Source organism: Leptonotus elevatus, chromosome 12 (assembly GCF_054856555.1).
Source record: "Leptonotus elevatus isolate MCC_2025b chromosome 12, RoL_Lele_1.0, whole genome shotgun sequence".
Taxonomy (NCBI): Eukaryota; Metazoa; Chordata; class Actinopteri; order Syngnathiformes; family Syngnathidae; genus Leptonotus; species Leptonotus elevatus.
In genome coordinates, this window is record NC_141250.1 from 8,108,820 (window position 1) to 8,127,839 (window position 19,020).

At 36.6% G+C, this 19,020-nt stretch overlaps 1 protein-coding gene across 4 annotated transcripts in view; it reads right to left on the reverse strand.

Annotated features, from left to right (window-relative positions):
* The window catches only part of tbc1d4 (TBC1 domain family, member 4), a 45,704-nt gene that overhangs the window by 21,740 nt on the left and 4,944 nt on the right, over positions 1-19,020 (reverse strand). For all 4 annotated transcript variants that reach the window (XM_086091465.1, XM_086091463.1, XM_086091464.1 and 1 more), the window contains exons 2-11: positions 11,847-11,975; positions 11,544-11,766; positions 10,328-10,572; positions 8,338-8,427; positions 7,297-7,401; positions 7,091-7,223; positions 6,405-6,496; positions 6,199-6,309; positions 4,945-5,052; positions 4,448-4,507 (exon numbers count right to left, since the gene is read on the reverse strand). In XM_086091465.1, the coding sequence (XP_085947591.1) occupies positions 4,448-4,507; positions 4,945-5,052; positions 6,199-6,309; positions 6,405-6,496; positions 7,091-7,223; positions 7,297-7,401; positions 8,338-8,427; positions 10,328-10,572; positions 11,544-11,766; positions 11,847-11,975 (1,296 nt within the window). The remainder of the gene's footprint in view (positions 1-4,447; positions 4,508-4,944; positions 5,053-6,198; positions 6,310-6,404; positions 6,497-7,090; positions 7,224-7,296; positions 7,402-8,337; positions 8,428-10,327; positions 10,573-11,543; positions 11,767-11,846; positions 11,976-19,020) is intronic.

Genomic DNA, 19,020 nt, shown 5'->3' on the forward strand with positions numbered 1-19,020 from the left:
ATTAAGGAAATGCCGTCCTCAAATAGAGAGCTCTCTTATTCCATCAGAAAAATGTAATTTAATTAATTAAAGTATTAACAAAAAACAAAAAAGTAGCCTATTTCTGCAAAAAATAGCCCAACTCAATTCAGATCTGGGTACATAATTCAAGTCAAGTCATCTTTATTTATATAACGCTTTTAAACAGCCTTAGCTGTCATAAGGCGCTATACAAAAAAACAAAAAAACAAATCTAAAACAATCACAACCCAACATTTTTCATTCCTACAATATGCTTTGATGTTTGAAGAAGCAGTTATATTCAGTTCAAAATGCCTTCCACAAATACATGAGTCCCTTTTCCTGATCAGAAAAAAAATAATGTTAACTTATTTGCTCCAAAAACATATAAATATGTTCTATTTTTAATATTTTAAGTGTGTCAAACAGGTATTTATAAATGTTTTATGTTCGTTTTTTTATGCTAGAGCATACAGAAAGCTTTAATGCAACCTCTCAGCTGCAAAGAACGGTTGAATAAATTGTAGTTATTACACAAACGGCCAGCAGGTGGCAGCAGAACAAACAAGATCAACCAGGGGCATGTTGAAAAAAAAAAGCTAATTTACCCACAGTTCGAAATAATTTGTGAGGCTCCCCTCTTTGGTGGAGATTTTCATGCATGCCAGATCCACCACACCAGCATCTACCGAAACTCAGACACAATCTGTTTCCTCCTCAGGTTATTGAATCGGTGGAGGCTGGTGTCTCGGATCTCACGCGGCTTCGTCTGTCCTTCCTTCCTTTTCTCGGTCTCTCCGTTGGTCTCTTGAGGCCTCCCTGATTTTATGTTTTTTGGATTTGTTGGGGTCTGGATGTTTCTTGGGCTGGGGAGGAGTTCTGGTGGGGGGTGTCTGGTCGGTGCTGGATTTCACCTTCCTTGGTTTTCTTCGGTCCCCTCGGGTCTCCTGGTGTTCGATTTAGGTGAACGGTATGAGATTTTTTTTTTCTAATAGGTTTTCTGGTGAGCTAACAAACACACGCACGCACGCACGCACGCACGCACACACACATACTCACCCACACACACAAAAAAAAAAAATGTATGTATGTATGTATGTATATATGTATATATGTATGTATATATGTGTATATATATATATATATATATATTTAAAAAAAAAAAAAAAAAAAAAGAGCAATGATGATGACATTTCCGAATGAACAATACTGAGCTCTATAGAAAAAAAAAAGGAAAAAAAAGAAAAAAAAAAAAAAAGAAAAAAAAAAAAAAAAAAGATTTGTGAATAATGATGAAACTTAGCTATATTCTAATAAAACACATATAAATAGAATTTTTTCCTGATGAAAGAAGAGACTCTAATCTTTCTTTTGGTAGCATCCATGTTTTTATAACAATAGAACACAATATTCTGTGGGCCTTGCAAAATCAGTCAAAATCCAGTAAAACAGTCGGGAGTGAAGTGAAAATGGCTCGGATTGAATGAGTTAACTATAACTTCAGTTTATGATTCAGACATGATTGTTCACACTCAGAGTTAAATGCCTAGCCCATTTAAACTCCACTGCTAACCAAAACAGCAGCACCTACCAAAGAATATAAGAATGTTTCTGTGATCAATTAAGTCACAGCATCCCTCTTCTCCAATTAAATGGTAAGTGCTGAATTTCCTCAAGTAGTAGCCCACCCTAAAGTAGACAATGTGACCCAATAGATGGCTGGTGGTGTCCTCCATTTAAGAAAAATACCCCCCCCCCCAAAGTGTCATTCTTAACTTGTTCTCTGTATTGTTGACACACATGAGCCCATCTAAACTCTGTTGCTAACCTATATAGCAGCACCTACTGAGGAATGTAAACAGTCTGTCCTTGGATGAATTAGCGTTACACATGATGACGCTTTACATTGCCGTAAACGCAGACATTTGGTCTCACCACAATGTTGTGTGTGTCAATGTTTGCATTCCGGGGAGTTACACGACTGCAGTTGAGTAAAGAAACAGCACCAGCCACATCAAATACAGTAGGTCAAAATATCTCAAATCAAACTGTAGTCTAATATTGCAACGTCAAATTCAGCACTCACCTCGTCAACAAACCACCACAGCGACAACTCATTTGTGTCCACTCGTGGACTTCACTTCCACACTTCTGCTGGTGCAACTCCCTTAACCATTGTATTCTAATGAGCAGTGTCATGTGACTTTATTGGTACAACCCCCGCCCAGCCTCGTGGCGCTGAAGCAGCATCTTGTTCTTCCTTTTGCCACATACGAGTGGTATCAAATATAATAATAAAGTTTGAGCTCAATGTGTTCTTGATTGTGACTGGTAGGTCAGCAAGTGGCGCACTGCTCTTTCCTCTAATAGGGGTGGCGGGGGTAAAAAAATAAAAATAAGAGGAAGTCAACACATGCGCGACTCAGCAAAAGTGGAAATCCTGACTTGGGAGTTCCTGACTGGCATCCTGATGCCATCACAAAGTGCTGCTGTTCAAATGTACCATTTACAAAAAAAAACTGAGGGCAAAAAAAATGGTATAAAAAATTTGGTTTTAGTGGTTGAATGTTCTCCTTGATAACTCGAATTTGGGTATAAAAATGTGAATTTTTAAAAGGATAAAACTTAGAGCATGCCCTGAAACTGAAAAAGTCTCAATTTAAATAGTTTATGATGCTGGATGCTGTCTTTACGGCAGGTAGTGTAATACAATTGTTAATCCCTACATAGGTACTAAACGTATATCAAAATTGAATTCACAAAAACACATTCAGAATTAGTTTATACGCTATTCATATCCTACTCAGATTGAGCTGGTTGTTAAAACAGTTTAGCAGGATTTTGATTTGATTTTCAAAACGCCATGAGCCGTGAAACAGAAAATTCTCAGTTTGTGTTCCAATGAATTCATTTCATGGAATTATAGACTCGTACAAGATGTCCTGCTGCATATTAACACAATAACTTACAATCATTACATTTTGTACAAAAACGTATTGTGCTATGTAATGAGTAGTAGTAGATGGTTATCATTCCTGTTACTTGCGTCTCCTCTAGCCTCAAGATCCACAAGTGACTGACGGTGAAGTAACGTTACATCATGCAGTAAATCTGGTTGCGACATTTTTTTTTTTTTTTTTTTTTACAATATATTTTTATAAAATGTTCTTAAAAACTTCTTGGGTGGCAGTCAGTTTACTTGGGTGGCCCGCCCAAGTATTAACATTGTGTGGGAAACACTGGATTACATTTGTGGAAAATGAGTTATGTAGCAAAGTCCAGCCATGTTTATCCATCTCAGGGGGAGGCCATTTTGCCACTTGTTGTCGACTGAAGATGACGTCACAGTTGCTCAGGGCTAGGCTCACCTGTTTTCTGAAGCTGAGCTGTGATTGGTTGTTATCTGAGACCTGAGCAACTGTGATGTCATTTTCACTCGACAACAAGTAGCAAAATGGCCGCCTTCTGATATTGATATTGCTGGATTTACGCAACATGCTAACGCAATACTAACCAGAATACCGTATTTAGACTAGTGGGGCTGCATAGAACATATTTTTGTCAAGAATCTTTTGGGGGGTTGACTTCCCCTTTTAATGAATATCATGAAAATAAAACGTCTTCTACTAACCACAGGTGTCAAAATTAATCAATTAATCGACAAATCTTCGCATTTAAGCATCTCAACAGTAAATATTCAGATTTTTGTACTTCTTTATGAAAACAGAATGATTATCTTTTGTGATCAATCAAAATAAGACAAAAATCAACTTTTACTTCAGAAAACAATGACCAACATTTTTACCTATTTTCTGTCCTGATACTGGCAAAACCAGTAAGTCAATCATAATCAATTTATGGGAAAACAATAGTCAGTGTGAATATGTAGGTATGAATAACCTGTCAATTGCATTTGTAATTTATAGGCAACCTCAAAAGTATATATCGATCTACGAGTAGCATTGGATGAGCCAAGTATCAACGAACATTTGGTAGGATTATGTACTAAAATCATGGAAAACGATGAGAAAACATGGAAAGTTAGCAGAAAACTGACATTTTGCAGTATGACTTGAAAGAGAAAGTATGTGCGTGTACGATTGTGGATTAATGCGAGAAGGAGGCGGCCAAGTCAACACTGTGTGAAGCCAACGCCATGCTTGTGTGCATTTTATATTTCAAGCTATATGTCTCTCAAGCAGTCAGAGGGACTGCATCGTACTCTCGTTCAACATTCTGCACAACAGTGACACCAGAGCACAAACGTCTCCCTGGCTTCGTCTATACCACGTGAACGTGGAGCGGTACGACACCCCAACGTGACTGCAAGACTGCCGGCGTCGACAATTGTGTCGTTTATCGCACGTTTTTCACAGCCAGTGAAAAGTGACAGTTCCCAGAATCCTTCCTCGGGGAATGTTATGGTCCCTTCTGAGAGGATACTTACTTTGTCAAAGCTGCTCATGCTTCCCATGCTTCCCAAACGGCCTCGCATCCGGCTGGCTCCCTGGAGATGATAAATAGTGAGAATTAATGACACACTTCAAATCAATAAAATCCTAAATTGTTATCAGCACCAAATTATGGCCATTTGAGTCCCCCTGAAGGCAATACTAAATTCATAATGAGGTGGAAAAGTGGAGCTATCATAGTTGAGAGGCCCGGTTTTAAATCTCAGAGTCTAGAAAATTAATGAATGGTCAAAAATCGATTATTACATAATGAGCATGAGTTTTATTGGTCTTTTCACTTTCATACCCCACGGGCAGATGCCCACCCCTTACTTTTGCCTCTCAGACAAAATAACAGATGGCAAAGGAGTTTTCAGATTTGAGATCAGCCCGGATGTGGCGACTGAGGTATTATTCTACAAACAGATATGGGTCACTCTAAATCCCCGGGGATCAAGATGACGCAACAAGGCGGGCAGGCAAGAGAACCTACCCGGGCGAGGATGTTCTCCAGGGAGCTGGTGAGGGATGAGCGAGCCCTATTCTTCAGGATGTCCAGTTTGAAGCGGCTGCCCGTGGCTGCGCCGTCCCCTGCAGAGTTCTGCCAACAAGGAGGAAAATAATCAATTCCATTTTGCTAATAAAACCGAATATAAACATACATATATTAATTGGACAGGCAGTTTTAAGTAGTCATGTCAAGTTTATTTATCCATCACAAAAAAACATGTTAATAAATCTTAACATCCCAAAGTAATGTTAAATTATACAAAAATTAAAAAAGTTAACCATTTTTTATTTAAAAAAATAATAATTGGAAAAAATATTATTTTGTTTGTAACTGTACGCATATTTTTTGTCTAATGTACTTTTTTCCTTTTTTTACATTTACCACTTTTCAAACATGTGTATTCTTTGACAATTTTTTTATTTCTTAACATTTGTGCATATTTAGCGCAATATCTTATAATCAGAATTTTTTTCTTTGTGTTTTTATTTTATTGTTCAGTTTTTAATGCATTGTCACAATTGTGGATTATTTTTAAATACAGTATCTGAGATTTTTTTAATAGAATGTGTATTAATCATTTTTATATACCATTTTCTAATATTTATATTCTAATAACTAGCTTTTTATATTTGTTCTTTGCTCCTTTCTGTATTTTTGTCATAATAATTTCCCCCGAAAAAAATATTTTATTAGTGTATTTTTAGTCTGTGTTTTTACTCAATATTTACTATATATATATATATATATATATATATATATATATATATATATATATATATATATATATATATATATTTATTATTATTAATTTTTTTAATAATTCTGTCAGACTTCTTTTTCTTTTTTAAATATTTGGGTTAGTTCTAATATGTGTATATTTTTAAATTAAATTGTTGTACTGTATTAATAATGATTTATATATATATATATATATATATATATATATATATATATATATATATATATATATATATATATATATATATACATATATTTATTTATTTATTTATTTATTTGCATTATTGCTTTTGTTCTTGGTTGAAAGTGAAAATGTACCTAATATTTTGATTTGTGTAACTGCCAATAACAAATACAGGACGTTTTTATTTTGTTGTAACGTCTACATAATACTTCTAATTGTGATCATTTTAGTCACTACGACCGTGAAACTATGAAATTTCATAATTTTTCATCTCCATTCAAGTTCCTGGTACTTTAAGGTGAAAATGCAGCTACCTGAGGGGCCTCTCCAATGTGGAGATGGGTCTTCTGCTTGTTTTCACACAGCTGCCGTAGATGCAGAATGACCAGCTCGTTCTCCTCTTGGTCTGAACTGGGCTTCAGTCTCTGCACATTAAACCCATTGACAGATGACATGCAACCATTAGAATAACTCACTCAGCCGAACCTATTAACGCACACTGAGAGGATGTCAGCCTGACCTGAACTCGCTCGAATATATCCACTTGCTCATTGTCAGGCAGCTGGGAGAGATATTTTTGGATGGCCAGCTTTGCTCTGGGCGGGTAGAGGCCTGGAAAAATAGGGTGGGTTATATACAGTATAAAATTGATCATCTTGAGTCGTTGAGAAAAATCTAAATTTACATTATCTGTGTCCTCATTTCGATTCTGGTTCCAAAAGTGTTTTTGATTTTTTTAGGGTGCTAAGTAAGACAAACATAAGACACGGCCCTTGTCAATTGTCTGCACTGGGTGGCAAGGCCCAAGAAAAGAAGTCTATTTTCATGTCTGGTACCCCCAAATCTTGAAAATGTATTTCAGCCTTTTTGCTTTTTTATTACCTAGTTAAAAAATAATAATAATAATAATAATATGGTATATATAAACATTCAAGCTTTTTTACCTGCACCGATGGACTGGTTTAGTGTGTTACAAAAAAGTTAAAGTAGTAAAAAAAAAAAAAAACTGAGTGGCTCTTGGAAGAAATAGGATTGGATAGCAACAATATGGGGAGGCACATCCATTGGGATGTTACAAGAGTGATCCCAAAGAACACAAACACAATGAATGACTTAAAAAAAATTGCATTATAATCATTCACTTCATCTTCTAATCACTGTTCTGTACTAAATATAAATACACAACGCGAAACGTTCGTACTCTACCTTCTATGCGTTCGCACAGCTTGTGCAGGTCATGCATGGGGCAGGCCTCACATAACTGGACTAACGTCTTGTTGCTCTGCAAGGAGGCAGCTGTGCTGAAGGCCTGCTTAAGGGTCAGCATCACTTCATCCACCTTTGCATATGATATGGGAAAATAAAAAATAAAAATTGTTGCTAAATTACTGTATATCCTGCCAAAGACTCACCAGCGACTCGCTGGCGCACTGGAAAACGAAGCACACGTATTGGCTGGAAGCGGATTCTGAATGGTCGCGACAGATGAATCCAAAATGGTCCGTTTGCTTGATAGCCTGCAAATGAGGAGCAGATTGATGAGATTTTTGGACGTGCAGCCTATCAGTCAAAATGTTGAAAAAGGCAAGATTGAGAACAAAATGTCTTTGCATTGAATACCATTCGACGTCCTTTGGTCGGGTTTCAAGAGTAACAAGGTCAAAAATCAATTTGCAACATAAAACATTGACTCATAACTTCTATTTACGCCCATCATGAGGACCTTCCAGATCTGCAATCACTATCATATGCACTCTTCTATTGTATTGCATTTCAACACTGCGGCTTTACTGTTCATCGTGTGGCTTTAATTTTTGAATATAAGAAAACAGAACAACTTAGAATATTGCATTATTTGTAACATTAATAGTAATAGTAGATTTTTAGGTTAGCAAAAGTGGTAGAAAAGAAATTAAAGTGCATAAGACTTAATATCTATTTTTTTGCATTCTTCTTCTATGACGCCTTTAGAGGCTTACTCCCTTCACTGCCCTCTTCAACAGGTACAGTTCATGCTCTATAGGGTTTAGACATCTGAACTTTTGTTCACGTTTATGAAGTTCCCTCCTGCAGTCAGAGGTTGCTGTTAATGTCACTAACTAGTTTTTTTTTTTTTTTAAAGCTCTCAAAATTTTGATCCACCCGTCTGTTACTTTGAACACCATTTAGATTTCTTCTCCAGAAACATTCCAGCTGTACTGTCTTTGGCCAATGTTTATGCACTCTGAATCATTTTTCATCTTCCCTCAGCTTCACAATTCATTGTTTTTGGACAGCTCTCGGTATTTCATGTTGGTTACACGCATACTATTACATACTACAAAAGAACTCTGAAATAATTATCTCTTTTGCCAATACATTGATGATGATATTTAAAAAAAGAAAAATTAAAAAATCTTATTATTAGCGTAAACAATTTTTTATTAGATATTTGGTGCAGAAAGCAAACCAACCTGACAGCAAGATGAAATGTCTTTGAAGTTTTTTTCCAGCACCACTGTTTTGCTGTCTGGACTTATGAGGTTTACTTCAAAACGGCCAACCTGTAAAAAAAACAAAAAACATGTTCAGTCAGACTGACTCACGCCATTAAAAACAACCAAACAGCATTAGTGAGGTCCAAACATACTATTAGACTGCAGTAGCACATGCTGAAAATCAATGTCAGTGTGTTGCAGTGTCACATATTGAGCGGCTGGCTATAATTAGACTTGTGTGGAATTGGAAGTGTGAGGGACAGCAGCTGGCTCACATGACTTTTTGTATTACAAAAAAGAGAGAGAGAGAGAGAGAGAGAGAGAGAGAGAAAAACATTAGGAGCCAGTAACTGCCTATTTTCGCAGCAGCACTGAGGAGTTGCAACATAACTAGGCAGTGCATTACTACTCCCTGCCAAATGAACATCAAAGTGATTTGCAGGAGGCTTTTTAGCAGTGTTGGGTATATTTAGTGTGGACCATCAAGACGGCACCACTTCTGTTCTGATTAAATTCAAAGTGTACTACTGTGTCTGCACTCAACAAATTGCCACTGTCCAAGCAGAAAGAGATTTCTTTGACAAAAAAAAAATAGTCTAAAAAAAGAAAAAAATGTGTCAATTTATTTTTATTTTTTATTAATTATTATTAGACCGCAATGAAAACATAATGGTGTTTACATGAATTTACAAAGTGAAATACTGTATAGATTAAATGTACTGTTGCCATTTTAAATATATATATCTTTAAATATTAATATGAGTAAATAGTAATATAAGTTATCTCTTTAAAAATATTCATATGAACAATATTAAGCGCACCTTTCAAGTTTTTCAAATATGAAAATGCAAATTACAAAGATATTAAATATGCAAATCATTAAGTGCAATTTCCAATGTGTAATATATCCTAGTGCTGCTCTTCCTACATATTGAAAGATAATTAGAAATTTTGTGTTGTGTTGCATGTAATGCAATACATGCAAAAAAAGATGTTGATAGTGCAAAATACACACAAACACACACGTATACAGTATAAATTAACTGTTTTGTCATGATACAAAGAATACGTGCATACTGTTTAATCTTCCACCTCTTCCTGTGAATCCAATTTATGATTAAATTAAATGCAATATTGCATTGCTTGTATTTTTGTATACGGCACAATAGTATTTGACAGTATTTAAGTTTACTGTGCAACATTTAGACACAATATAAAATTAAAATACAATAAAATACATGGGTCATTTTTCATTTTATTTTGCTAGTCTTTTACTTAAAAATACACTCAATTTCTATCTAACACCATGTTTATGTGTGCATTTTAAAAATTTATATGGAAAGCATATATGGGATAGAACAGATGAATATTTTTTTTTTAACATTTTCAAATATTTTTTTTCTCTCCTTTTTTTTTTTTTTCTTACATAAAATGTATCACAGCATGCTTGGCACCCCACAGATTCACATATTCCTGGATTTTTATTTTTATTTCAAGATATATTAGAGGAGAGCGAGAGAGAGAGGACAGAGACAGAGAGGACAGAGACAGAGAGAAGCGGCGAATAGCGGGATCCACTAAGATGCTTTCTTATGTTCCTGTTATTCTATTTTTAGGTTATTAATTAGGTTCCGATCACATATTAGGGCATATCAATATATTCAATGTTTAGCCAAGCATAAGGGAACGACAATAAAACGTACACCTTAAATTTGAATTAACATTTGAATTAACTTAAGTCTAGGTCTATGGGTAGGTTTAAGTGTAACGCACTAAGCTTTTCCGACACCTGTGTTTACACTGCTGTGGTGTGTGAAAAGGACTCTTTCAAATGCAATTCATCCTGCAAAGCTTTCGAGTGCATACTAATCAACAGTGCTGTGTTGCATCAATGCACTCAGTGTCTACATTCAGCTAGAATCTGAGATGAGCTTTCAAGTTTTAAACCAAGTTATCAACGGCCTACCTGGAAAAGCATGGTTCTGTTTTTGTCCGAATCAGACGGCTGAACGTGGTTGGGAGCGCTAGCGTGTCTGCGTCGTGCAGGGTCCATCCCGACGCCTTCTCCGGCTTTCCTCTGCAGACTTCCCGCCAGGCTGCTGCATCGCGTGCGGAACTCTTGCGGTTCCTGAAAGCCCGAATCTTCCAAAATGCACTCTGGAAACGCTCCTCTCAGGTTGCTCTGACTGCCGCTGACGGACATGGCGGACCCTGCAACATCAAGTCAAAACGGCATTTTCATCATCAAGTCCAGTGGTTCTCAAAATGTTTACACCAAACACCACTTTTATGATCATCATTAATACACAGTCGCAGGCCTAAATGTTCATCAAAAACAATGTAGAGGTTTATTTCCTAAAAAGTATGAATATTATTGAAGGCCACTACAACATAATGCAAAGTTTGATATTCAAGCTAATACTACATATAAATTCTGAAAAATGAAATGCACTTGAAATTTATTATACACAAATGAGAATTTTAAAAAAAGTTATCTTTAAATCCAAATAAATCTTTAAAAAACAAAGAGTTCTTAAAGATTAAATGCAAATGCATTGCATTTTAGAGTTAAATACAACTGAACTGAGCTTAATGTGTTGAGCATGAAAATAAAGAATACAATTGATTTAAAAAAGAAAAGATAAAAAGTTGAAGCCCCGGTGACAGGCACAATATGAACATTAACACTGCACTTAACTAGAGTGAAACCTCTCACCTTGCTCCCGTCAACCCAAAAGAGCACGTCTGTTCTATTTATCTGAGCAACAGAAAAGTCAATTAATTAAGTACAGCCTGTCAGTGACCATGTTAACTACTCTATGTCTGAAATTCCACAACTTCATTCAAATTATTATTTTTTTATAGTAGATAGAAAATTTACCCTGTTTTGTCAATCGCTCTGCCTTGCTCAAATGACATAGAAGGGTTTGTTTACTGGGGAGTACTTGAGCTTTTGCCATTTGTTAAAGGCATATATGTATGTGTAAAATGGTGGTGAAGACATGTTCTCATCTAAATACATCGTTTTCCCCCAGAAGCACAACCCCGTTCTCATATTTCTTTTCCCTCCATTTCCAACCATTTTTCTTACTCATAATGTGTGGGATATCTCGCGGTTTAAAAAACAATATGTCTGTACCCCCATTTAACTGGTATAAGTTTCCACGATCCGCGTCTCTTACCGGTCACGTCATCCCCTCCGAGACCTTTGGCATCCTCATTCTTCTCATTCAAAGCAGAGGAAAGTGGATCTTCTCCCAGCCCAATAGTGAACTCTACAGGGACCTTGTCCACGGACCCTCGTTGGCCATTGAGAAGGCGTTTGCGCTTGGCCTCGTGTTGGTGAAACTTATCGATGCAGTCGTCGATGAGGGTGGATGGAGCTGTTTTGTGTCCCACCATTACCTGCAGTTACATGCACGTTAACGGTCATGCAAAGGATAGCAGTTGGCACAATGGACATTTAGTTTGCATCCGGTTCCCACCTTGCCACAATATAGCACTTCGAACTTCTGAGAGTTGTAGAAGGCCTCGTCAGCTTCCTGTTTTGGTTTGGTGTCTTCCTTTAGGCCCGATTTGGACACTTGGCGAATACTGCTGATGACCTCTGGCACCTTTTGGAAAACAAACAATAATGGAACGTGATTTATGCCACCATGATAAAAAGAGACAAGGACGTGGGGAAAACAAACTGTTACTCTCATGTTCTGGTCTGAGTGCTTGATGCAAATACAAGTTAGGATAGAGAATACTCAAAGAGCAAATTTACACAAATGTGTTAATAAAAGTGTGTCTGCAATCACTCTGTCAGAAGAGTCAAATATGTGAAACAGGATGCAACTGAATGGTTATTAGGGGTGTGCCCAAAAATCGATTCTCATTTAGTAGGATTCGATTTTAAATGTCCCAAAATCTATTTTATTTAAATTAGTTTATACTGTCTTGCATTTGTCTGTGTGTGCCTTGATTTGGCGCGCTGCTCATGTTGTACTCGATTTGGCCACTTAGGGGCAGTGTAGTTCCACGCGGTCTAATACACTGTTAAATTGTAGCCACATTAGAGAGTAGAAGGAAAAAGTCACGATCAAGTTATTCCAATAAAAGTTGTTTTTTTGCAGTGTGGAGCCGTTCTTTTGAGTGATAAAAGTGCCGTGAGTAGCGCGCTAATTAGCATTAGCGAGTCAGACTGGAGAAGATCATTACAATTCCTTGCACATCTATAGATTGAAGCAAAAATCATTGTCAATCAAATCATTTTTAATAAAAAAAATCGATTCTGAATCAAATCACAGACCCAAAAATCGGAATTGAATCGAATCGTGAGACATTCAAAGAATCCCACCCCTCATGGTTATGTACATAAATATTATGCAGGTGACACACAATGCGGGTCTTTCTAGCGATGACAGGCACAGCTATATAACTGTTACAAAAACATGCACTGGAAGTGTGTGCGTCATCCAATCTAATCAGGTTCAACTTTATTTTTAGAGCACTTTAGAACAACACAGTTAAACCAAGTGCTTAACATAGCATAACATAAACAAAGAAAAAAAAACAGCAAGGAACAATACATGTAAATACTCTAAAATACCAGGGATTTGCTGAACTTTGGACGATACTGTACAAAATGTTAAAAGTCATTTTGAGTCTTTCATTCAGTCTCCTTTTTGAAGAAAACAAACACGCAGGAAATAACGTAATATAGACCCTGACAATGAAATAGGAACACCAAAAAAAAACTAAAGTTTCCAACAAGACCATTATAAAACAAACGGAAAATAACTGTAAAAAAAGAAAAAGAAAAATAATCAAAACAAATTTCAAAGACCCAGCAGGGAAATGTGCGTTTTAAGTTCAGACTTAAAAACAGGAAGTGAATCCACAATTTTGGCACAGCAACAAAGAAAGAGCGGCCCTTTCTGGGTTTTCTCTTGGTTATCCAACACTGATATCTTGACTTGAGGGAGCATGCTAGGATGTAAAGGGCAGGGCGGGAGCCCATTGGACAGGAATTGTGGGGCGAGACAAAAAAACAAAAACAAAAGATAATTATATAAACAATACAAAAACGAACTGGGAGTCAGTCCAATGATTTTTAAATCAGAGTGATGTTCCTTCCTTTGTTATGCCAGTGAATCTGAGCAGTGAGTTTTAGATCAGCATCAGTCCAAACAACATGACCGTAATCTTTTTTGTTTTTGTCATTAAAAAGGAAAGTATTTAAGAACATCCAGGCCTTTATTTTCTCAGCGTGCTCTAATTGCACAGTATTTGTGTACCATCCACATAAAAATGAAATGAAATGCCATGTTTTTGGAGTATTGACTCAAAAGAAAGAAGATGCAAGGACAAATAAAAGAGGGCCGTGAATTCAACCTTCAGGCACTCCAAACCTGAGAGGGGCAACAGAGCAAACAAAAAACATTCCAAAGCACTAGCTTAAATGCCCACACACTGCACACAGTTCACCAAGCTGGACAGGAAGCTCTTGACAGTCCATGGTGTCAAAGGCAGCTGCTAAATCTAGCAGAACCAATAATGTGTCATAATGGACCATCACACTGCAACTGACAAACTAGACAATTTTCTCTCACCTTTGAGATGAATTCTCACTCTAACGTCCACAAAAATCCTCCTTCTCCTCCTCAAAATACGAAGCATGTATCTTAGTTATCACTAATAATACTTCCTTGTTACCTACCATTTCCTCTTTAGACATGGTTTTGATGGTATATTATGTTGTTTCAGAAAGAGTACAAAAAGTGTAGGTGTTTTTTAAATATTTTTAAATAAAACAGCTAAGGAAAAAAATGAATAGGTGAACTTGTGAATTATGACGCCTGATTATGTTTACGGTAGTATTGTTAACAGAAGCTAACGCTAACTTGTGCACTTGTGAAAAAAGCAACTGTATGGATACAAACAATTAGAAAGTCCCCTTTAAAATTAGTTGGCTGAGAAACTAATGTGAAATTGACTTTATGTTACCACACTTAATCCAGGGTGGTGGCAGATAAGAGCTAACGCCGCCTTGAAAGCAACAGGGAGACCAATTAGTGCACTGGTGAAGAAGACAGGCAAACAAGCAGCCAGGGAACGCCCACGCTTTCCCAGGACAGAAGTCACAACAGGCAGCAACAAATCAGAGCCTTTCAGGGACACACTGAGTTCCTGTTCAGTCAGGTTTCGTTGCAACTGGTGCCTTAAAAGAGAAAAACACACTTTGTTGCCTCGCATGCGTGAACAAGTCAAAACAGAGAAACTCTGCAAGCAAACTCTTGTACAGGCCGTGTGGAAAATGACATTTTAGTTCTATGAGCAAACAAAACAATACTGACAGCCTGCAACGAGTTTCACAGTGTTTCCATCCGTCAGTCGCTCTTGCAAAACAATGAGCTATTAACAGTTCCTATGAAACCCACACAACGTCAACTGTATGGCAACTTGCGCATTGACGGCTATTGTGAGCAGTTCTAGTTATTATGCAAAGTCACTGTTGACAACACAATTACAGAGTGTGTGATTATTGATGTGTAAAGAGTAAGTGATTTGCGACTGAGAGTTGTACTTACTAATGAACGAGTGATGCAACAGACTAATGGATGAAATGAAGACTGACCTATAATGATGCAATGGATCATCGTTTCATCCGTGATTGTAAGGATCACGTGCCAAAAGTTTGGACGCATGCATTTGCTTCATTCTCATGGCTATTTACTTTGTAGATTCTCACTGAAGCCATCAAAACTGGTGAACTGATGTCGAGTTATGTACTCAAAAAAAGGGGAAATAACTGAAAACATGTTTTATAAGGGTGTGAATTGCCTAGTACCAGGCAATTCGATTCGTACCACGATTCATAGGTCACGATTCGATTCGATACCGATTAATCCCTATAAATTGATTATTGCGATTTTTTTGTTGCTCAAATTTAGAAAATACTAATCAGTAAACTTGTACATGTACACTGTAAGATTTGTATGAAAATGTATTTATTTATCTGAAAATTCAGGCTTATAACTGAGCCACTGCATTTAACAAACAGGTTGCAGTCTGTTTCATGTTTGAACAGCACAGAAATAAAATATTAAGGCTTAATGTTCCATTAATATAACATTCTTGCATGCTTAATGTGTGAATCCTAACCCTAAGTAAGTCGTTTTGTTGAATATTCCCCATAAAAAATTGATTAAAAATCGATTCGGCCGCATATCAAATAAATTTGAGAATTGCGCTGTAATATCGCGATATATTGCCGAATCGATTTTTTCTAACACCCCTAATGTTTTATATTATAGATTCTTCAAAATAGCCATCCTTTCCTCTAGTTACTTTTTTGCACACTCTTGACTTTCTTACCTCTGGGAACTCTTTAAAGACGGTTGGAAAACCTATGCAGGAGACTTCCTTTTGAAGCTTATCGAGAGAATGCCAAGAATGTGCAAAAACGTAATCAGTAAAAAAAGGGTGGCTATTTATTTTTAGATGTATTTTATTATTTTCACCTTTTTTTTGTTAAGTACATAACTCTACGTGTCTTTAGTTAGTTGTCGTCATAGTTTTGATGCCTTCAGTGAGTACATAATGTATTGAATGAGAAGGTGTGTCCAAACTTTTGGCCTGTACGTGGATTGGTTGATGGGAAAAAAATGTGCGCATTCACATGAAAGCAGCACGTTCATTCCTCATTTACTCGTCAACCGCAGCGGTAGTCATGTACAGTATATTTATGTCGCATTTTGGCAACCCTGTAAAATATAGCGTTAACAGAAGTAGGCGGATTGGACAAAACCATTACGGTAGGTAGGCCTTGTGACACAACCGCTTGTCGCTTTGACATAAAGCCGCCCTTTGCTGCAGAATCCGACTTGGCTTATTCCATCACAAAAACTACCAGGCCATAATCTGATGTGCAGAACGAGGGGGTTAAACAGGCGATGAGCCACGTTTTGAAAACCCACTTCAGTGAGACGACCATGCCCAAGTCTTTGTTGTAAATTGCATCACATGAAAGTGAGCGAAGAGGAACTCTATGCAGCTGACACGCCCCCTCTATGAGTCACAAATGGCTTGGAAAGGCAAACACTGTAATTGATACACTCTCTTGGGGACCGCAAATATCAATATAGCAAAGTATTGCATGGTCACCTGTCATCAATACATGATAATAACAATGGACATTTTTGACAAACAAAGGCACTTAAAGAAAATCCCCTTGCCTCTTTGATTGCTTTGTGTGTGATTCCCACCCACTTCAAACCACCACCTAAATCAAGTGATGGCACGGGTTGCGCAACACATTGTCATGGAGATTAGGTCTAATTAGACTTTTTCTGGCACGGGAAGGGTGGAAACGGACTGCTTGAATGCAGGTGAAATGTTTTCAGTTTATTAAAGATGGTATGGCAGGTCAGGATTATTTATGAATGTTTGCTCAATATACGACTTGAAACACATATCAGGTCATGGTGTGCTTTACTGTGCTTTTGTTGGGCCGGAGGAGGAATGAGGCACTTGACTGCAGTCATGTGTTTGCACAACAATTATGGAATCTTTCCACTGCTTTCCATCTGCCCGATAAGGGCCACGGGTTCATGTCCCATTTCAAAACAAAACGATAAAAAAACGACATTGCTTTTTAAGCAATGCAGGATGACAGACATAATTTAATAGGCCCCAATCAGGAGAAAGATTAAATTGATACACCTGTATAATGGAATAATATCTAATATAAACATTCTATCAAAATATATATTTGACATTAATTTATAAATATGATACTGTTCATTGGAGGTGAGGAGGATTGATATCCGTGCTAAGAATTAGTAGCACCCAAGTTATAGAGATGTACATTTTAATATTAAGTAAAAACTACACGAATCAATTATTTTTAGAGGGATAAAAGATGTAATTTACAGAAATACTGTAATAATGTATTCATTGACTGCATTTAAATTTGTCAGAATTCAGACTTCATTCAAATAAGAGTTTGACTCTTTTTTTTTTCTTTTTTTTTTTATATACAAGTATGTTAGTATTGTGACATTATTATAAATATCTACCTCAATAAATTCTTTTTTTTTTTATATCAATCTCACAAATTCATTCCTGTAACATGTTAAATAAAGATGCGAGACACTGGATTTTGTAATCAGAATTGCAAAATGAATCCCCCCCCCAAAAAAAACAATGCAATGGATGTGTCTAAATGACATAATTGTGGGAAAATCCTGGACAGCAATGAAAGTAGACAGTTTGGTACATATTCAAATTAGGATCACCCTGCAGTCTACTGAACCGGTGTCAAATACCAGTCCACAAGGGGGGTCCAAGTTTGAGTCCTTCACGTCTTAAAGGTTTCTGTCCTCTAGCACACCTGATTCAATGATCAGGGTCGTTATCAGGCTCCTGCAGAGCTTGCTGATAAGCGGATCATTTGATTCAGGTGTCTTGGAGGAGGGAAAGCTCTAAATACATGCATGATTCCGGCCCCTGATGACAAGACTGCTGACACCTGAGCGCTACTGGGTGGTGGTGATATTCACAGCTATCAGAACTAGGGAAAGACGGATTATATTAGTATAGCTGGCATCTCACTGAGTGGTGAATGCTTGCCAATGTAGCAAATTAGGGTTTTCATCATGATTTGTAAGATGTTTACAGACAGTTTTTATTTGTTGCAAAGAAATTTTGAACATGTTCAGACAATTTTTCACTGTTTGCAAAAATCTTTTGAACCTTTTACGAACCCCCGACGAAAACCCCAAATTAGCTACTTTCGCATGCATTAGTCGCTCTGTGAATACTTTTGTATTTATTTAAATTTCCGCTTGATAAAAGATTATGCTAGCACTTAATATTTTTTTTAATAAAAGGTTTTGTTAAAATGTGAAAAATGTGTTGACTTTTTTTGGACAACTTTATCTACAGTAGAAAACTTTAGGTAGTCTTTTACTTGCTTAGTTTAACATATGGTGATGACCTGGGAAGCTCCCTGCAACTTTTATCATTTTTAAACAAAGATGTCTATTCTTTATATATTTAAAATTAAAATAACAACCTTCAAATTGTTGAAAATTTGAAATGTTTTTTTTAAACAAATATTCTTAAATAGCATTTCAACACAGTTTTGACACTAATATTTTCTCTTCTACTCCAAATGAATATTGGCTTGAAATATCAGTTATCGGCCTCCTCGACTACTAATAATTGGTATCGGCGTCTGCCCTGAAAAAAACATATTGGTATATCACTAATCAGAACCACGTGGAATGAAAAATTATAATTGTGCAACATTGATAAATTTGGATTCTTGCAGGGACAAAAATCATAATTTACGAGAAAATAACAGGGAATAAAACACACCATCTATTTGTATTACAAAGAGGGATGGGTATTACAGCTGCATTTTAAAAAATGTACTATGCAAATAAAATGCAAATGTTATGAGACAAAAGTAACCAATTTTCTACCGGCTGTGTACATAATGCATGAATCTCAAGAAACAGTAAAGCACATGAACATGATGAGTATCTGTGAAAGAGTATGATTTGATTCTGTTCCAAATTAGGATCATCCAGTCTTGGCGAAATAGCACCTTCCCTATTCTAGACATTTTCATTAGTTAGATTTAAACTAGCCCTCCCCAGACAACAG